This window comes from Lampetra planeri, chromosome 11, assembly GCF_965212315.1.
Source record: "Lampetra planeri chromosome 11, kcLamPlan1.2.h2, whole genome shotgun sequence".
NCBI classification, from domain to species: domain Eukaryota; kingdom Metazoa; phylum Chordata; class Hyperoartia; order Petromyzontiformes; family Petromyzontidae; genus Lampetra; species Lampetra planeri.
The window spans coordinates 5,490,273-5,512,881 of NC_136117.1; the positions used below are offsets into that span (position 1 = coordinate 5,490,273).

Sequence of the window (22,609 nt, forward strand, 5' to 3'; positions counted from 1 at the left end):
CCCACCGCAGTTTGGTCCATAAGTCAGAGCTACACTATTGTACAGGAAGGGATCATTGGAAAGCACCTACAGTTTAGTTGTGCTTTGTATAACGTCACCTGCAATTACTTAAGAAACTGCGCGTAAAAAAATGTACACGTTATTAAACATGTACATTTTTGCTTTTTGAATCGAGTAAAAAAAGACATGTTCATACCATTGCATCTCTGCGCCTCTTCCGAAAACAACGCTGAAAGCAATGGCACTCTTGAGAGAAATATGCCGCGTGTAAATGCGCGCGGTGTTATTACTGCTGCGACTGTTAAATTATTCTCATTAACGGCGTTGTGACTCGTGGGAACCTGACTTGGCTACAGTGGCACTTGTGAAATAATAACGCCTGTTATTAATAACGCCTGTTATTATTTATTCACAACACATTTACACGACCGTAACTGCACTGTGCAGAGGTTTATATTATGTGAAATGTCTAATTGAAGTTGATAGGTTCATAAAGCTATTGAAAACCACGTCCTGCCTTGTGAGTAAAAAATGGCATGCTGAACATTGTTGGGAAGTCAAAGATAATATATGTTTTAATAAAACTGGAACCTCTTTTTAAATTTGTAATTTATAGGTGCTTTTGAAAAATGCACGCGTATTGAATTCTGCTCGCAGCAATTCAATTTGTGGTATTAAATGCATTGCGACCTTTAGCTTGTTATTTCTCTTTGTCTTGGCATTGTTACAAGTGAGATACGTCACGCGTAACCATCTCCTCGGCTGATTGAATGCTGTTGCACTGCAATACCACAGCAACGATAGGGGATGAAGCATTTACTTCTGCAGTGCGATTGGTCAGGCTGTTCTGCGTGAGCATATATAGACGCAGACCTTGGGCTAAACCAACTTAAACATGGGTGAATCGCACAAAACTAATTTAAGCAACTAATTGCATATAATCGTAAAGGTGTCAATACGGTCCATAACCAAATATTTTTTTATGTAGCATTCAAAAGGTGGACATTTTTTTAACCTTCATGTATGCTTCATTTCACGGGGCTTCCTTTAAAATAAGCATCCTGATTTATCCAATCAACTTATATGACAGCGATTTATAAATGTATTGTAAAAAATGTGACAATTATTGGTGTTTAACAAACGTCTGTGCATGATGCGTCCTATATTTGATAGTTTTTGAAAAAGAGTTTCTGCTTTAGTATATAATTCGGTACTACATTGTGCTATGTGGAATGCATATGAATTACGAATTGATTTCATTGCTAAACTTTTATAATCAGTAATTATACATTTTTTATTAAAAATTTTGTTCAACATCTTTAACATGTATTATATTAATGTTATTTTATATAATAAACAAAACATCCCTTTCATTCCCACAAGCAAGCAAGCAAGCTATTTTTTAAAATATATAATTCCAGTGTGGAATCATAACACGTAGCATCCTTGCTAATAACATTAACTATCCAGGCAGATGAAGCAGTACAAATGATACATTCTAATCGCAAATACAAGTGACTGCCGAGTCCATAAAAAAATAAAAGTAACAATAATTCGAAAGAGCTTTCGCAACTGTTAAAGCGGCCTGCCACAAACCATTGAGACTTCCACTGGCATCCCACCACTCACAACACAGCGCACGCGCAAACGAGACCTCACACAGCTCTCTCGTGCCAGGCAGCAGCAGCTCAATCAAGAGGTCCATTAAAACAAAAATATTACCTAAAAAATATTACCTAAAGTGAACGCGCGTGCGCACACACACGCACGCACGCGCACTCATGCAAGCACGCACACGCACGCGCAGGTGCATACAAGCACGGGTGCAAGTGGAACGTTATTCGTTACCACCGCGAGACGGAATCAGAGTTTTCCGCTTGTAATCAGACGAGTACTGTATATGTCATCAGGCATGACTGTAATGTACGTCGGCGTGTAATCTGATTACATGTAATGACATTTGAAGGTGACGACGACATCAGCTCATTCCCCAGTTTTGATAGCTGTAGCGCCCTCCATGGAACTGTGAAATTTCTTCCAATGCCTTAAGCGTGCCATTTTATTGGTTAGTCTGTTAATATTTGTATTTAGCACTGCCCACAAATTTCCGCCGGATACACATCCAGGGTTAAGGGTGGGTGGGATATCTCACGTCAGCACGACGCTCGAACTCAGCCAGCAACACTTTTTTTTTCAAATACAGTATGATACTATGATTATTACTATTAGAAATTATTATTCATGATTAAGGGTAAATTAGTTCCTTTGGGCAAGCGTTTCCAATCGTGGGGAGTGGGTGTGGGACATGGCCTCATCTCCGAGGGGCTTTAGATTAAATATTCCAAACCCCTTCATTGCGAGTGGGGGACGAATTTCAGCACTGAGAGACACTTCTTGTGAAGACTCCAGCAGCCATAGCACGACCATCCCAACCTGTCCACAATCATCGTAGCCCAACCTCGGTTAACTAGGCTTTTTTCAATGTACATCACTGACGACAACGGTGCTGGGTCGGGGCTCTAGTTGGGGCAGGCAAAAGTCCGCTTAGGAATTTTCAGTCTCAAGTGACACACAGCAAGGCGGCTTCAACGATAATAAAAATGCACAGGCCACCTGTGACGATGCAACTTTGCGGGACACACGCCAGAATGGTTCACCCCTTAAACTGCACGAGCTGCAGGTTGAGAAAGTGTCGTCGTCGTCGTCACATTACAGATACTCTTTGAGCAAGCCACACGCATTAACAAAAAAAAACCCACGGTGGATTACGTAGCCTCCTCAACCTGGAGCCATGAGCCACGCGACGGTGATGAGCGACGTCACTCGAATAGCCAAAACCATCGCAAGCGGTGGGTCACAGTCACCAACTAACAACAGCCGGACAGACAACAGGGTGGTGGTTGGTGGTGGGGTGCCGCCACTGCCTTAGGCCAGGTGGTTGTTGGGAGTCGCTGGGGCAGCTGCTGTGGGCCCATTGAGGGGGTTGAGCGGGTTGATGGGCGAGGTGGTGGTGGAGCTCTCCTCGCCGTCGGGGCCGGGCTCGGCGCGATCCTTGCGGTCGGTGTACTGGCCGATGAAGGAGCCGTCCTCGTTGAATTGCCCCTCGCCGCCCTCTCCGTATTCCACCAGGCTGTCGGCGCTACCACCTCGGCGAACCGAGCCGTTTGGGGATGGGCGCCCGCCCTTGCCGCCGCCACCGTCTGGAACTTTCTCGTCCTCACTGTGGAGGTGAGTGGAGCCATGGCGAGGGTGGGTGGGGGTTGGTGGGTAAGGGGAGGATGGGTGGCATGGATGCACGGATGGTCACGCATGCACACACGCACGGGGCGAAGGTGCAGATGGGTGTAGATGCGTGAACGTGCACGCACGCTCGTACGCACGAAGCAACGGTACGCTCTCGTATACGCACGCACGTACACGCAGAGACATGAACTCACATATGGACTCGCACACGCGCACATACGCAAAGGCACAAACTCGCACGTGCTTGCACACACGTGTACATACACGCAAAGACACGAACCCATACACACGTGGACAGACCAGAACAACGTACATGCACAAACTCATACACACCTGGACACTCGCACACATACGCAGCACATACAGGCAAATGGATAAACTCATACACACATGTACATCCAAAGACAAACACACTCGCACGTGTGCACACAGGCGCAGGCAGGGGTGAACACACACACACACAAACACGTTTTCACCCAGACAGACCATCGGGCAGTGTTACTCGCGTCGTACACAAATACTGTAACTAAGACAATCGGGCATGACGTATACACAACGGACAATGAGAGCATGCTCCTAAGACTACCGCACGAACACCACGATGATGACACATCAAAACACAAAGATACGAGGACGAACGCATAAAACAAGAGCGCGCAGCGATATTGTGTTTCAATGTATCACTGTACAATTTTTAAGAATCGGTTATTTTGTATTATTATTAGGCTTGTTGAGGCTCACCGAGTCTCAATACTCTTTTTCAATGAGGGTCCTGTCAACGTTTTTTCAGTAGGGGGCGATGTTGCTGCTGCTATGCCTGATGCCAAGCGAGTAATGTTTCAGCATTTTGGATTATTTCGCCAATAAACAGCTACGTTGCGTTGTTTTTTGTTCAGCTGTTGGAGGAAACCCATGCGGAAACATTTTGACAGAATGCAATCAAAGAGAGCGTTTCTCAACATCGCCATCATCATCATCATCTATGAGCTCTCATCAGCTGCTCTTGTTGTTATGCGAGCGACGTGGCCCATTGCACGATCTACCCACTATGACAAACAATACTGGCACAGCACCGACAACGATAGCACACACAGCACTGCTGGACTGAGGGTTTGCGCACACGCAAGTCTGGCTTTCTGTGACCTACCTTCCCAGCGACCTATGCACGTGAGAGAGATGTGCACGGGGACAGCCAAAGAAAGAGCATTAGGCTGGTTAAAAGTTGAACAGAGTGCAACGTAGAAAGCAAGCAAAGCGCAGGTAGCAAGATCCAAGCACTTTCATGGTTAATAGAAACGGAAAATGAAATGTATCAGTCGCTGATAAATATAATAAAAAAAAACGTGTTCTATTAAGTTTAATTAATCTGCAAATGAAAATCTTGAAATTAAAACGGAAACAAATTTCGATCAATATGACCGTGCCTTGTTATTTTTTAAATCATTGTCCTTATTTTTTCCGTTATAAATGCAGGAAAGCTTCACTGAGCTTCACGGTTGTTTTTCAAGAGGTCCTTGCTCAGCATTATGGGTACATTTCTTACGAACAATGTTTGAAAGGAAGCCGGCGTGGCTGCCGAAAACTCACACATGCACACGCAAGGGGATAACTCAATTGCATAATGCGCAATAAGGGGATGACAATGATCACGAATATGATGAAGAAGTGCATGTTTGTTTGTACATTTTCACGTGTATACTTGAGGGTGTGTGTGTACATGTGTTTGTGGTGCCGTGCCGTGGATAGTCCACCGCGCTATGAACCCGGCGATTCCACTATAGGTAAGATTTTTAGGGCCCGTGAAGCTGTTTTGAATGGACCTCTTGATTGAGCTGCTGCTGCCTGTCACGAGAGAGCTGTGTGAGGTCTCGTTTGCGCGTGCGCTGTGTTGTGAGTGGTGAATGCCAAAGGAAGTCTCAACGGGTTGTGGCAGGCTGCTTAAACAGTTGCGGAAGCTCTTTTCAAACAGGTTCTGGACCTTCCCTAGATCGACTCAGCCTTCAATGAGTACCTGGTGCGCTGTATAAACATCGCCACTAAGGAGACAAAGGCGGCCGGGCATGGTGTTGGCCACCCACCCACTAGTGTGCCGTGCTGGCCTACACAGGTGTCCAAAAGCAGCACATGCCACCCCAGTCTGTTGAAGATTATTCAGGGGCTATGTGCGTGAACGTGTAAACTTTAGCATGTAGGCGTGAGTGTGTCAGTGAGTGCATTCACACCTGTACGTGTCTTCCTTCATTGGCTGCGCTTCGGGATCAGGATGAGCATCCTCCTTCTCTTTAACTGAGAAATAAACCAACAAAATGAAGCATTAATGATCATCTGAAGCCCCTTGGGAATCCTCTCCACGCCATGCCCTATACTTCACCACGCTGAAGGCGACACTCGTCACCGATGTTAGCTATGGCCGGGGAATCGAGCTCAGGTACCTAAGTAATTTTGCCACTGCTTCCCCCCGCCCCCACAAACATACAAATAACAATACCACAATTGATGTATTCCTATAACTAGCGATCACTCTATTATCATGACAATGATGACGGGGTGGAGCGGTGACGCAGTGGTCAGCACACTGCGACAGGAACACGGCAATATTTTTCCGACCATGGCCTAACCACCAGCAGCGAGTGATATCTTCAGCAGGCCACACTGACCCACATGGTGGTGGTGGTGTACAGTCAATGAATCGTGAACGACATGATAGGGCGGGCGGTCCTTCATCCAGCAGTGGATTGTCAAAGGGGATGTGATAGGATGTCGGTGGTTTAGATGGTGTACATCAGCGGTTTCCAACCTCTAAATATTTCTTGGACCACCGTATGCTAATAGTTATTTGAAATTGTACATTTCCTTGGGGAGGATGTTATTATTATTTTTCTTTTCCGCAGGCCCTTGTAGTAGCATCGCGCACCGCCAGGGGCCTGCGGATCACAGGTTGCGAACCGCTGGTGTACGTACGTACGATGAATTTCTTTCCTACCGTACGTAGCCAACCGTGCCAATCGGCGGTGCGGGGGAAGGACAACAAACCAAACCCAAAAAAGCAGTTCTAAAAAAATTTGTTTTCAATATAGAGTCCATAGCTCCAGTGGCTTTCTAATATCGGAAGAGCATTCCAGATGGCCACATAAGCGCATCTGAAAGCGAGCGATGCAGCGACCATCTTTTTTCAAATGCTTGCCAAAAGTCACTGCGAGGATGACCGGAGTTTGTGCGATGGTTTATGCTCCTTGACGAGATCAGCAAGGTATTGTGGTTCATTTGTGACATGCACTTTGTGTGTAAGGAGTGCGACCTCATAATTATAATAATGACGGCGATGTGGAAACTCTTACCGGGATACTTCCCTCCCCGGTTGCGTCGTACGAAACAGATGATGAGGATGATGAGCACGAGCAGGACAATAGCGCACATGAGCCCGATGAACCAGCCCTGCGTGGGTATGTTCACTTGCTGGCTGGGTTCAGCTGTCAAAGACAACCACACAAGACATGAGCACAGAGCGATATAAAGACAAAGATCCCCCATAGAGCCTTAACAGACTGCTGGGGAAAGTCCTGTTAGCGAGCACCTACGAAGGCGAAAAGACACACACGGGGGGTATGTGGCCATCACCATGCCTGGCTGCCTTTGTCTCCCTAGTGACGATGTTATTGATTATCACCTTCAAACCTCATATATGGTAGACTTGAACTCTGATGCGATTTTGGGTTGTACGTTTTTGCTCCACGTTCTGGGAACATCTTCAGGTACTGAATGTAGGCTCCCACCACGTGCCGTGAAACGTCACACAATGTGTTCAACAACACGTGGTATAAATCCTAACATTAAGCTTAATAATGTTGTTATCGAACAACCAATCAGAGAGCTATATAATACAATCATGAAAAACCTACAGAGTATGATTCATTGAATTAAGACAAATCGGACCAAATTAACTATTAACATTTCCTGATAACAGAAAATATATAAGTAATATTTTGAGCAATGACCTGTCTTCAAAAGAGAGATCAGCAAGATATATATTTTTTTAAATCCCCCAAATGTATAAAAATTGTGCTTTCGACATCATTCGGAAGGCAGAGGCAGATCAGCACCCCGTGTTCGAGAATATTCTGCAGAAACTGATACCACAGAACTACTTCTAAGATCACTGAAAGTAACCTCTTAGATACGCTATGGATGCTATACATTCCCACATTCCCTGCTGTAGGGATGTTTGTAAAGTGGCAATTAAACATAAATGTAATATTACATTTTTGAAGAGTGGGATTTTGCCCAAATTATGTTTCATTTTTGTTGTCACCAAATGATTGGTGAATGAGTTGATACCATCAAATTGTTCTACTCAAAAATCTATTAACTTTTTTTATTTTAGCAAGTAAGGCCCACTGAGCTGTATAGCTCTTTTTCAGAAGCGACCTAGCCACAAATGATAGCTCACTTAAGTAGCTTATCAAGTGTAAATTTAAAGCAGCCAAATAATCTAAACGCATGTTGATTCTAAATGTGGAGACAAAAACGGGAGGACCCGGAGAAAAATTCAAGCAACCACGAAGAGAACATGCAAATTCAAAATATACAGGTGCCAGGGTCGGGATCAACCCCACGACCTCCACACTAGTCGAGGGAGATGACATCTCACCACTGTAGCACCTGGTTTCATAGCGGGTGGCTTACACCTACACCCCAAGTCAGGCTCTCAGCAGTGCTGGCGAAGTGCTCAAACTCACGTCAGCTGCCCACATCTGAGGGAGTTTAAATTTGTAATTTAACAGTGTACAAGGGTCCTTCGAGATGTACGTAGGCAACTGTGCTATTTGTTCAGTGATTCATATAAACATCTCGTGCAACTTCATGAAATAATAATATATGAGTGTGAAAAGACGTACACTTTTCAGCGAGGGTTAGTTGTATATGAATACAAATTAAACTTCGGCATTATTTAATTAGCCAAGAAATTATGAAGTAAGTTGCATTGAAGTAATTTATTTAACAGGATTTTTGTTTAAAATCTCGTCGTAAAATAACAATTCAAGATATATCTTCTTGGTTCTTTCGGTAAAGTCACGTAGAAGGGAAATAATAAAAATAAAACATAACAAAATAATGTGAGAATTTTATTTTATTATGTTTTATTTTTATTATTGTATTATTTCCCTTCTACGTGACTTTACCGAAAGAATCAAGAAGATGAATCACTGCAGTCACGAAAGCTTTACATCGAAATTCTATATATAATTTCAGATGTATTTTTTTTCGAGTAGAACCAACTGGGATTGCAAAACAAGATGGCAAATGGCAACCGTGTTCTATCAGCAGCTTGGCTTTCACCAACAGAGGGCAGTAGCACACAGACATTTACACGATCCACAGGCACAAAGGGAGGCACCTCACCAATTACGAACCGCCACAGTGCTGCAGTTGCAGGAATGTAATGGCAAAAATATAAACCAAGGTGCTTGCTTTACAATATTATACTTATATAAAACTGCTCTTTGATTTCAAATAAATGCACACGCAAACATACATTACCTCTGTGGATAGACAACCATTTTGGTGACTCCATGAAGCAAATAACAATGGTGGTAACAGCATACATGTACCTATTTGAGCAATGACCTTTACACCATCATGATCATTATTGGTCACAAGCCACTGTTGTAAATTGTACGTTCCTATGGCCCGAGCCAGTCTTTTGAGTGGACAAACACTGCATGACTGTATCACCGAGTGGTACTACTGCACCAGATTGTGTTGATATTACGAAGCACAGATAGATGATGGGCTGGTCAGAATCAGTACAGTCCTGTACGTATGTATAATTTTGATATGGTTTTGATGGTCCATGGGATATTGAAACGTGATGATCAAAAAGTCAGCATAAGGGTGTTATAACAAGCAGACCAAGTGTCTCTCTGCTCAAACCAACATTCTTCTTCAGTGGCAGTCCTGAGCAAGTGAGGAAAATTCCACACTCTTATGAAAAAAATGTCAGTGTCGACATCAAATTACCATATTGAGATTCTCACAAAGTGATAACCTAATTTATAAATACTAAAGGGATGGTAATAACAATGGCGATGATTATGAAGGAAATAAATAAGTGGGTTAAGACGAAAACATTTTAAAATAAAAACCCAACGCATTTGTCAATAACCCTGTGGCCTTAATAAACAAAAAATAGCCGACATTTTAGCCAATGGCCCTGCTTCATAGCACATCAATGAAGAAAACCATTCCCCCGAAACGTTGCCTATTATGATTTTTTTTTCCTTTTAAGGCCGCGCACTGTTATTGATGAATATGTTGAGCTTTTATGTTATTTGTGCCCGTGCATAATCACTACCAACGCAGCAGCGTCACCAAAATCGTCCACTTTCAAACCGCGGTTCATCTTCAATTCCACTCTCACACGTATAAACATGCAAAAGGGGCAGCGAAATTCATTTCGAGAGAAAACGACTCAAACCTCTGCTTCGAACGAACAAAAGTCCGGAAACGACGACATTGTTGTGTGGTGCGTTTTTTCTTTTGCGTGAAACATTCGAACAGCCTGACCGCGGGCGCTCTCACCTCGGGCCTCAAAGACCACGGCCTCGCTGAAGCTAACGCTGGCCTGCAACGCCGACGCCAAGCGCATTTTGTAGGTCGTGCCGGCCTCTAGGCCCTGCACCACAATGTAACTCTGCGACGTGTTAACGGAAGGGGTGCGCAGACTCTTCTCCCAGCCCTCGACACCTCGGGGAGGACGGCGGAGTCACGGGGTTGTGAGCACAGGGGGCAAGGCACGGGTACGCGGAGGGGATCGCGCGCGCACACGGCCATGCACAGAAGCCACGCATGGGAATGCACGCGCAGGAAACGCACGCACCATGCGCGGGGACGTGTGCGTACACATATTAAATCCACGCACACACACGCACACGCACATTCGCCCCAAAACAAGGATTCAAATAATAACGCACGGACACAGATTTTTCCGCACAGACACACGGGCAAAGATGCGCGCAGGCATTCACAATAATGCACGCGCAGGTGTCCGAGGGAGTGCGTGCAGTCATGCGCACGGATTTGTGTGTACGTACACGCAGGAATACACCCCACAGGCATGCACGTAAAATCACGCACAGGCATGCATGCATGCAAATTCACGTATGAAAACACGCGTCAGTGCACACACGGGGACAAATACACATACGTGTATTGGTACGTGCAATTTAAGAATCGTTATGCAAGGGCACAAGGGTGCGGTGTACCCATATGTGCGAACACATGTAGGTGTATAACGCACACATACGCACACACACACAGACACACGCGCAGGTATGGTGGACGTACCCATAGACACACGGACACGCACACACAGAGGGGTGTGGACGGGGCAGAGGAAGGCAAAAGAGAGAAAGTGAACAGAGCAGAGTTAAAGTGAATGCACGGCAAACATTTCATCGTCACGTTAATAATGTTCAAGAGGCAACTGAAACAGCAAAGTAGGAAAATGAAAATATGACAGGGAAAAACGCACGTAAGGGTCGTACGCAATGCCACGTGACATTTTCAAAACTACACGTGATTTGTTACTCATGCAATGCAAATTAACGTAGGTCTGAACAGATTAGGGTATAGTGTGCTTTCCCAGATTATATAGCTTCTTAACACAACGGTATGTTTCATATTAACTCTATTCAGTGTGCATGCATGCACGTGTGTGTGTATGCATGTTCCAAAGAAATATCCTACATATTGCAGCATTACCTAGTGAACCCTATGTCAGAGTGCACAATAAGCATTGTTTTAGAGGTCAGAGCCAGTTTCCATCGAGTCAGCAGTTCTATTCTAATTACTTTCTCCAATAATTTCTGCAGCCAATTAACAAAGTGTTCTGCCTTGCAGCTTACATCAGAGGGTAGGAAAAAATCCGTCTGATGTCAGCTGAAATCTCGTACCACTGTGTGATGGCATCATAGCTTCAATCCCAAAAATCTAATAAATCTCATGAGGGTGACTATAATTCGTCAGAACAGACTTCCACAGTCCCCCTTGTAAAGGGATAACGAATCTCACTAAGCTCTGACCTGGTGAAATAAAGAACACAATTGGAACAATCATACAGATTACTGGATTCACACTATCACTATATATTAAAAACTAAAGTTATGATTATTTATGTCCCTCTAAAACAGTTTGTTTTCTTTGGTTGAAAAACAAGAAATTTGTTTGAAATCAGCAGAAATGTTGGCCACGTAGGAGCAACATATGAATGAGATTGATTTAAACCAAGTTTAATTATGTAATTGTCATTTCCACTGAGGTAAAGAGGAGGATAAGATATATCATTCTGCTATGCAGTTTAGTTAGAAATACTTTACAACAATATGTTTATTAAAACGGCCCTGTAACCGAAGAAAATAATTAGCTAAAGTGTCCAGCAATGGGAGTTCTCCGCTGTCAAGGGCCACTTCCCTTTAACATAAACCAATTTCTACAAATAAAATGTGATGTGTCTCTTTCTGCCCCGGCGAGCAAAGGTAATCCTGAACCAGTGGTGGAAATTCTCCATTCCTTATCTAATGCCAGGGACCACTCACTTTAAGCTTCTCACAAAGACATATTTATGTATATGTCACTAGGGGGGTGATGGGCTGAAGTGACAAGCCCTGACTGGGATGCGCACACACACACACACTGCTTAGGAGGCAGCGTTTATTAACGATGAACGTGCCGTCGAAGTTTTAGCCTGCGCCTCTCGAACCCCGTTGCACTGTCGGGGAGTTGACCTGTGGTGACGGTGTGATGCTCGGCTATCGGCGTATATAAAGGTGTGTGTGGCATTAGCGCCGGTGCTTACTGTTGTTAAGCATGTACTCGATATAAAACACCGTGCCGGCACGGAACGCTGCCGGCATCCAGCTCACGTTAGCAAACTCCTCTCCGGCCACCGACACAATCTGGGCTGCTGGTGGCAAGGCACACGCGAGCACGTATACAAAACTCAACGAGATACATACACACACACACACCACAACGATATGCACATGTGTACACGGCACCAAAGAAAGGGATCCGCCGTTTTGAGTTACTGGTTGTAAATGTCGTCCGCGAGCACATATTAATGCCAGCACGGTGCATGATGGGGAGAGAGTATGGCAAGCACCGTGCCTGCTGGCCTTTGTATCTCTGGTGCTGATTTTTTATGCACCATAGCAGGTACTGACTTAAGATTGAGTCGACCTCAGAGGATGTCCACAACAGGTTTAGATACCACATCACTACTGAAGTTGTGCAATTGCTGGCAATCCAATATAGGTCATTGGATAGTGGCGTCCATTCAGGCTGGCAAGGCATTCGTGGGAGTGGTGCGGCTAGAATCAGGCCTGCCTGCTTTTGCCTCCCCAGCGCTGATGTATGCACACTGCACCAAATCATAAATTGCACACTCCACCCGAGTAAGCATTGATAACAGAGTGTAAGGGTTAGTGCTGTCTGTGAGCAACCACTAATATATTACGACGAAGATCCCCAGTGTAGCCTTCAACAGACCGTTTGGGAAATGCTGTTAGCAAGCACATATTAAGGCTAGCATGGCACACGAATGGGTTGGTGGCCAACACCACACCTGGCTGCCTCTGTCTCTCAAGTGCTGCTGTTTGCCTACTGCACCAGGGACTCATTTAAGACTGAGCTGACCCTGGGGGAGGCTTAGGAGTAATACAATCGTCACAATGTTGGCCGTGAATGGGTATCGAACTCGGGTCACCGGGTTCATAGTGCAGTATGCTGACCGCCACACTACCACTCCGCACTAAAACTATGCACACACACACACTGACACGCATAGAGACACACACACACGTACTCACAACACACACCAGTTGCAAAAGATAGGCAAATGTGCTGTGTGAGCACTTACTAATTAACTTCTACTGAGTAGGTAGTAACGGTTGTGCTACATGGCCCTGCGGTATTTTTTGGGATTGGACCTCGTGTTGTTGAGCACGATGTCTGATGCTTCCAGGAAGTGGAGAGAAGCGTCAGATGCAATAACGAACAGCACGCGGTGTGACCCATAAACGCATCGGAGAGTGACACCTATTAATCTGTTGATACACAAACAGATGGATCGGCACATACAAGTGCCCACAAATATATCCGTCCGGGTGCATCAACATCCTAAAGCCAAAGGCAAAATCAATGCAGAGATCGATTGGAGGAAAATGATCCGCTCGTTGGTGGCTGAGTAGCCTGGTGTTTAGCACAGTCAACACTTATCCACTTTGCATGGAGTCAATTGTTCAGTTCCTACAGATGCCTGGTAATTTCTGTACCCCATTAACTGCCAATTTGACATTCAAGGCACTGCGAGATCATCATTTTGCGAGAGTATGCCACTACTTGTGTTTCACTGTCGCAGCACGCAGGTCGATTGGCATGCTCCAATGCTCCATCTCTGTGTGATCCACTAACCATACTGCTAAGGCACCAGTGTTGGTATGCGCGCCACAACACCTGGCCACCACGATAGATTGAGCGGCACAACCAATAAATCAGTGGTGGAAATGCCACATTCCTATGACGAGAGCCACAGATTCCACATGTAAAGTTATCTGCATGCATAAGCCATGTGGTGGAGCTTGTAAGACTCTGTAGAGAAAGTACATTTCTGGCACGCCACAAATGGGAGCAGATTGGCCCATCGGATGTCCACTTTTGACCTGTCAGAGCGGTATCTATTTTATTGACCCCAAAGGGATTATAGGGTTGAGTCGTCCCCCAACTGGGATTTAGCTTGGGTCGTTCTAATTGTGAGCCAAGTGCTCCAAACAGAGCGAGACCAGACAGGGCATTGAATATTTCATGCACAGCGCGACGGGACTTTCATCCGAAGCCATTCTTTACGCAAGGCTTCTGCTGCAAGGCTGGCAAGACAAGAAAGGGCACCGATCGGCAATATGAAGCCACCCGGTGGCAGGTGAAGGCAATCAGGGAATGCTTCATGGAGGTAATGATAAGTTATAAACCTTAACTTGGATGTGATGAAAGAGCTGTTGGGAGTGTTACACTATAGCCCAGACCATCGTGGTTGGGGTATGCAAAACACGTGCATCATGTGCAGGCACTTCATACACATGGGCATCGGGCACGTATACACAACGTACAGTACACACAACACGCAACTTCAAGCGTAGGTAAGGCAAAGGTTAACTTTAAAGATGAACATGGCAATTGATGTTAGCGATTACCGGTTAAGGATGGGATGTAAATTTATGGTAGGGTGAGGCAAAGCATTAGTCATACCCGGCCACATTTATCTCTCTAAGATTAATTTTCATTATCATACTACACCAGGGGCAGAGCAACAGGACATGCTCAGATACCAAATCACCACTGTAGCTGCTAGGACTGCAGTGCAGTGTGGTAAACACTATACCACCCCTTCCTCATAATTATATTCATGAACAGACACACAAACACACGTGCACGCAACAAGATTAAGAGGTCATCACTGTCCATGCCGATAATACCAACACACCTCACTATCACCGCCTTCCTTCAGCTGGGTCCCACAGCTGTTGCAAGGTCACCCGATCTCCAAGGACTGTGGTCCACAGCTTTCCCACTATCTGGCTCTGTAGGTCCTGCCCCTTGGTCATCGATCTCTGTAATCCACTCCAGTGCCTCTCTTGGTAACCTATCCCCTCCATCCAGCACATGTGCCCCACCGATTGCAATGCGGCACGGTGGAGAGATATTAACTACCTCGCCTGGTGTACAGTATACAGGAGGTCGTGGGTTCAATACCAACCCTGACGCCTGTCTGGAAATTTGGAGTTTGCATGTTCTCCCCATGGTCGCGTTGATTTTTCTCCGGGACCTCCGGTGTTTTCCTCCACATTTATAAACATCCATAAAGATGACTTGACTGCTATAAATTTTCCACATGGTAAGCCACTTTGTTGAGCCATCGTTTGTGGTAAGGTCGCTTCTGAAAAATAGTTCTATAGCTCAGTGGGCCTTACCTGGAATAAAAAAAAACGCTTTAGTTTTAGTTTATTGCGTTCCTCTGCAATGCCAAACACGTTGGTAAATATAAATACAACCGGGGAAAAAAACGTTGTCGAAACAGCGTTGCATTTTCTTTGTTCAAACACTGCACCGGTCCTGGGCTTTTCATTTCGAGCACAATCAGCTGGGCCGATCTCCGGGGGTAAAACCCCTACGTGGAACAATAATGTCAGACCCAGCGATGCGTGGCAATGTTTCCAGAAAATATGTCATTGCGAAGTTATTAGGAGTTTTGGAACGAAATCAATATGGGCATAACGGGGCTTAGGTTTACTTCTTTGAAAAAAAAAAGACAAGAAGCACGGGTTGCTACAAAATTGGCTGTGGCCCAGTTTAATCAATATTGATAGATTATGATGCCATATCCTGACACATAGAGCCAGTGGTAATACATAGTTTCATGGAGGCAAATCACACTGTTGTTATCTTAGTCTGTATTGTGGATTGGACTAAATTGGGTTGTTCTCCCAGATGGGTACCCATCATTGACTGATCTTTTGACCTTTTGTTCGTCTGTTGCGCTGACAAGAGACTCCTGTGTGTGTGTGTGTGTTATGTTCCACACTCAAGAGAGCACTGGACAGTGTTCCTCTCCCCATGGATGCTCTGAGCCAGTGGTAGAAATTCCACATTCCTCTGACAGAGTTAGCTTCTCCATAGGACAACCACTGGTCACTTCCCATAAAGTGGAATTTATTTTATTATACCCAGAGGACGATTGGTTGAGTCAACTCCATACAGGGATTTGAACTTGTGACCTTGTGGATTGTCAGTCAAGCAAGGTAATTATAGTGCCACCAAGCCAAATTTAATCTCAGGATCTCAAATGTGCAGGCTCAATGCTCTATAAAAATTTTATTAACAATTTTTTCTTTTACCTACTGTGCTATCTAGCTCTTTTTCCTAAGCGACTGGCCACAAATGATAGCTAAACGAAGAGGCTTATCACATGGACATTTATAACAGCCAAATACTATAAACGCATGATTATTTTAAATGTAGAGGGAAAAACCTGAAAACCCGGAGAAAAATCCACACAACCAAAGCAGAGAACATGAAAACTCCAAATATACAGGTTGGGATCGGACCTACGACCTCCTGTATACCAGCAAAGGTAGTTAACATCTCGCCACCATGGAGCCCTGACACAGGTATCAGCATTGGCCACCTTTGCAAGAAGCAGCCACAGCTGAGAGCAAAAGTACATTTGACAAAAAACCGTTACAACATACACTGTCAAATAATTGAGAAAAAAAAAATGTGGGGTGGCTCAACCACTGTGAAAACCATGTCACCTTGTGCTGCACTACAAACAGCAGCTGCTAGACAGACAGTTTTAGAGCAAAGGCACATTGCAGGCTAGAAGTGAAACAATCCTGAAAAGTTTTCCTGAATTTCCGAAAGGCTTCCATCCTGCGCAAAGCAGGTGTCGGTGGAAGGGTCATTAGGTAGTGAGGAGAGGTTTGTAAAGTGATACGATGTAGAAACACAAGTAGGGGCTGACATTCTCACGCCATGTCATTACGTGCCGTAAGGATATATCCTACAGAGTGTGGAGTTTAAGTCTGACGAAACGAATGTAGATTTTTGAAATGTTTGTACCACTTTAAACGGATGGGTCTGTGCAAATGATTTATCGCTATGAAAAGTATATACGCCTGCTTAAGCACGTGGGGTGGGCCACTCATCTTTGTTAGTGGCCCTGAACAAGTTGGTGGAGATGTTGCATTCCCATGGCAGGGTCAAACTTCTCGACGCAAAACTATCGTTGATTCCCCCATAAAAGCGGTGCTTATTTTACCAATCCAATAAGAATGACGGGTAGTTGACTGCTGGCAGTGAGTTGCAAACTCTGACCACACAGCCACCAAGCAAGGTATGTTTATATAAGGTGAAGGTGTGGCGCTGAAATCGCTTGCTCACTCCAGTGCAGGCGGATGTGTCTCCGCTACAGGGAGCTCAATAGAGCCCCACCAGAGGGTATTTGGCCTACTCTGTCACACTGGCCAGATGTGTTGGAAGAGCTGGGGGGTACCCACACTTTACCCCACCACACTCGACCTGCCCCATCGAAGAGCCGCGGCACACCCATTTATCCTGCAGGGTGGACAGAGTGGGATTCAGGAAATGTGCCCCATCGATTCACTTCCACACGGGGAGTTTGAATCAAAGTCGTGACCAGTCCAATGTGTGAACCATCACAACATGGCAGCATCTACCATGTATGTAATCCTATGTATTACTAAGGCATGTTATCGCACAATATTAATGCTTCTATTCTTAATGAAAGTGCAAACTTTTATGCTTAAGTCAGGAGTGAAGTGCACGCACAACCACATTTTCGACACGTGTGCATTTTTTTTCACACGCACACACACACACTTTTGATTATGTCCTCATGCTGGATTCCATCGGATATCTCATAAGTCAGCGAATATGACACTTGTGTGACCATTTCAGATCTGGTCTCCAATGTTGCAGCCAAGCGGAGGTTGGCACGGATTGTTTCTTTGGAATTTCCTCATGGCGCGTTCCTAACGCTTCCTAAATCATCTTCTTCTCCTGACCCATTTCAGTGCTGAACTCATTTTGTATTGTACAGTCACACACACGCTGGGAGACTATGGCAGGGCTGTCTCGTGTGATACTTTTAAGTAGGCATCTGACAGAATGCTTCCGTACAGTCGTTGACTCAGAAACAACATGAATATTACATACCCATCCGTCTAACATTACAGTGCTAAAACTTTCTTTTTATTTTTTATTGTCGGCCAGTGGTTTCATTTGTTCTCTGGACCGCATGCCATTGTAAACCAAAATGATTTGTGCGTGAATCGCTAACTCTTGCTGTCGTTTTTTTCGAATCTCATTGCGGGCTATATTTATTTATTTATGAGCTATTTTCTTGGTGCAAAACTACGTGCATGCTAATTCACTCGGTTGGGTTTGTGGTCGAGCCAGCTGCTAATGCAGGACAGTGGTTGACATCTCACCATGGTAGCGGTTAACTACCTCATCTGGTATACACGAGGTCGTGGGTTGGATCCCGACCGTGATGCCTGTATTTCTCTGGGTCCTCTGATTTTCCACTCCACATTTAGGAATATGTGTTTAGAATATTTGGCTGCTATAAATTTCCACATGATGAGCCACTTCGATGAGCTATCATTTGTGGCCAGGCCACTTCTGAAAAAGAGCTGAATAGCTCAGTGGGCCTTACCTGGTAAAATACTAATTGTTTATTCGTTTAGTTTTTTAAATTATAAATTTCGACTGAAGGCAAATAGCTCTGAGACCCAGACACTGAAAAGAGTCCTGAGACTCGCTGAGCTTTTCATCGATAAATCAGTGGTGAAAAGAGAAAGTGTCTCCACGTTAAAATTAGCCCTGCAGCGGCACTCATCCCTCTTGGTGGCTCAGAGCCAATAGTGGAAATTCCATTTTTTATGGAAGTCATCAAATCGCCAATATATTTAGTACGCTTGGTTATTTGCACCATTCTTAGGGCGCAAGGCTATTTATGAAGGCACTGTTTTACAGATGATCATCGTCTCAAGTAGTTTACTGCACAGAACAACTCTGCTGACTGTCCGCAAAGGAGGGATGATGGGCTGCTGTCAATTACCAATCAGAGGGTGACCTTACGACATTCCAATTGTTGCTTAAGTGTCAGTATAACAGTGCACGCCTGGGCAGATCCACATCGTTAAAAATCCTGACAATTATCTCCAAGGTTATCAGCAAGTGTAAAACAGGTAAAAAAATTAGGAACATGGGTCAGCATTTTAATTAACATCCACGTTGTATATACATTTAAGATATGCACCCATAGCTAGAATCCATTGGGACAGGCACTTGATTGAACCAATGCAGCAGTAACAGTCAAGGAGGAGTGAATTGTTGAACATCTGCATCTTGAGAGGTGACTGTGCAGGGTTTGCTCAGTTATCTGAAATGTGGCCAATTATCCATCTGTGATCACTCCCCAGTGTCAGCTGCTAGGTTTCCAATTCACATTTGTTTGTTAATTCAAATAAGTACCGCTTAGTTGAATAAAGGCGATTTGGAAAATCTATAGGGTTGGTCAAAATGTATGGGTCCTATTTCTGAACGTTATTTTTTTTTCTAAATATATATTTATCAAATAAATGCATTTAGAATACAGTGAATAACTTTAAAAGCACGTGACAGACTGCTCCCATTTCTTCTAAGATGTCTGGCCAACATGGAAGAGTAGGCCAAAAATACTCCCTGGAGGGGCTCTCTAAGAGTTCTGTCCAGTGGAGGCTTCTCCACTAGCAGTGGCTTGAGCAAGACAACGCAGGGCTGCACCTTTGATTTTTACTTTAAAACAAGACATCAATAACAGCACACGATGGCATGAGCGGCCATTAAGAAAACATTCATCCATTTTGGCAAACAGAAAATGTATGCAACTCATTTGAATGAAAAAACAGGGCAACCTTGACTCAAGCAGGCCAAGTCATTTTTCCTCATTCTTAATGGTAAAAACCCCGTAAGTGTGGGTGTACTGTATATATATTTCTGTCTTTGTGGAGAGCGGTGGCACAGTGTTTAACACACCCCAGCAACTAGAGTTTGATTCCCGCTCAAGACAAGTAACAGTGGCAAATATATGAACCGGTTCTAGACCTCCCCGAGGTCGACTCAGCTTTAAAAAAATTAGTAGCTAAATGTGGTGTGTAAACATCAGCACCGGGGGAGACAAAGGCAGCCGGGTATGGTGCTGGCCACACACACCATCACACGTCGTGCCGGCTTTAATCGGCGTACGCTAACCCCACTTGCTCCAGCAGCCTACTTTGCCTTTGTGCAAGTGTCCGTGTGTATATGGGGAGCGGTAGTGCAGCGGTTAGCGCACTGCGCCACGAACCCAGCAACCCGTATTCGATTCCCGCTCACGGCCACCAACACCAGTGACAATTATCTGAACCGGTCCTGGGCCTCCCCTACGTTGACTCAAGACTCAAATGAGTACCTGTCGCGGTGTGTAAACATCGCCACTGGGGAGACAAAGGCGGTCGGGCGTGGTGCTGGCTACGCACCCCCTCGTGTGCCGTGCCGGCTTTCATAAGTGCTCGTCAATTGGACAGTCTGTAAAGGGTATTATGGGGGAGCTTTGTCTTCGTGTGTGTGTGTGCTGGTTGGTTCGGGGGGGTTGCGTACCGCGTTCCATGACGGTGGTTGCCTCCTCGAATGCGGCGGCACCCAGACCTGCGTGTGTGCGTGCCCGCACGTACACCTTGTAGCGGCCGTTTGGAGGAAGGTCTCGCAGGGTCCAACTGGAGGCGTTCGCCGTGGGGATGTCGACGCTCTTCAGCGGGCCCAGCTCATACGTGTAGTTGACTTAAGGGAGGCAAACGCACGGACGGACGGACACACGCACAGAGAGACGGAGAACAGGACGTACAAAGAGTTTGATTGTGCTATGTTACGTTGCAGGCGCAGTTTTGTCAATTGGCCGGTCGTGACCGGTGGGGTAGAGTGTGGGTTTCCTCTGCCTCTTACAAGATGTCTGGCCGGCATGGGAGAGTAGACCACATACCCTCTAGAGATGTTCTCCAGAGCTTTCTCATACCAGGGCCCTTCTGCCAGCAGTGGCATGAGCACGTGTTTTCATGGCTGCACCTTTACTTTTTACATTGCATCGCCGGATAGTGAGAAATAGCGATAGCTTGAGAAGGCCTTCATCCAGCAATGGATCGATCGTGTTTGATTATTATTCGGTTTTATGTACATGGGATGGGGTACAGGCAAAATGATACATATTTAGAACATACATTTCCTGTTTATTGACCATCATATTTCAAAGGTGAAAAACACATTCCTGCGGAGGGAGCTGGTAGGAACGTTGGGTTGCTCGGTCAATGGCCAGGGTCAACGGCGGCGTTGACCCTGGCCATTGATACACTGGTAAAGAATACAGATTTACCAAAAGATATTCCGAAACTCGCTGACCATTGTTTAAATAACACTTACTTCTTATGGAGAGGTGAATTCTTTAAACAAAGGGAGGGAGCAGCAATGGGCTCTCCTTTATCTCCTGCTATAGCAAATTTGTACATGGAAAACTTTGAAACCAGAGCACTTGCCTCGAGCACATTAAAACCATCCTTTTGGTTTAGATATGTGGATGACACTTTGGTTGTCTGGCCACATGGTAAAGATACACTTAACGATTTTCTAAATCATCTCAATGCACAAAACCCGGCCATTCAGTTCACCATGGAAATGGAGGTGAATAACACACTCACGTTCCTGGATATTTTACTTGGGCATGGCCTAAATGGTAAAATAACACACAGCGTTTACAGAAAGCAAACGCACACTGATGCCTATCTGAATGCGAAATCGCATCATCACCCAGCTCAGAAATCCTCTCTAATCAAGACGCTCATACATCGGGCTAAAAACAGTGTCAGATGATGAAAGTCTAGTGAGAGAGATTAAACATGTTAAAGAAGCACTAAGACAGAATGGCTACAATAATGCTCAAATTAACAGAGCACTAAATGCCAAATCACGATCGCAAAGCAACATTGCTGAAAGCGATCAGATTATTAAAACAATAAAAATACCATTTATCTCAGGAGTAACTGACAAATTAGCCCGTGTTTTGCAAAAGCAAAACATTACAGTAAGATTTGGTACAGTACACAAAATTCAACAACTAGTAACGTGCACTAAAGACGAATTACCTAAATTATCAACAGAAGGTGTATATCGGATTAATTGTGTATGTGGCAGATGCTATATTGGACAGACAGGGCGTAACGTTAGTGTAAGACTAAAAGAACACCAGAGAAATATTAAACTATCGCAAACACAACTGTCGGCAGTGGCAGAACATGCTTGCCAACAGGGACACTCAATTGATTTTGACAACGTTGAAGTGTTGTGTAAAACTAGTTACTACTGGCAAAGACTAATTAGAGAATCCATTGAGATTGAGAGAAACAGAAATAACTTTAATCGCTCAGACAGCTACAGGCTTAGTGCGGCCTGGAAGCATATTATTAAATAAGATGCATTACAATTCCTTATAAGGGAAACAAGCACTAACTGATTATTAATGTAGCATAATCACAATAGAACACATTCCAAATGATTACTAATCTACAACTCGCATCGTAACAATAGCCTTATTACTAATCAAGAATATAATTACAATAACCCCCCCCTCAAATCTTTGCACCTGATGAGTTAATGAGTTAATGATGACGTCACCCTGCTGCTGCTCTATATAAGAACGGGAGACACAGCAGAGCCTCACCAT

The 22,609-nt window shown here is 44.7% G+C and overlaps 1 protein-coding gene across 2 annotated transcripts in view; it reads right to left on the minus strand.

Annotated features, from left to right (window-relative positions):
* Positions 1-1,268: 1,268 nt before the first annotated feature.
* Positions 1,269-22,609, minus strand: part of LOC144721228 (neuronal cell adhesion molecule-like) — a 267,471-nt gene continuing 246,130 nt past the window's right edge. For both annotated transcript variants that reach the window (XM_078598675.1, XM_078598676.1), the window contains 4 exons: positions 20,500-20,679; positions 6,582-6,713; positions 5,466-5,529; positions 1,269-3,220 (listed from right to left, as the gene is read on the minus strand). In XM_078598675.1, the coding sequence (XP_078454801.1) occupies positions 2,926-3,220; positions 5,466-5,529; positions 6,582-6,713; positions 20,500-20,679 (671 nt within the window). In that variant the 3' untranslated portion in view covers positions 1,269-2,925. The remainder of the gene's footprint in view (positions 3,221-5,465; positions 5,530-6,581; positions 6,714-20,499; positions 20,680-22,609) is intronic.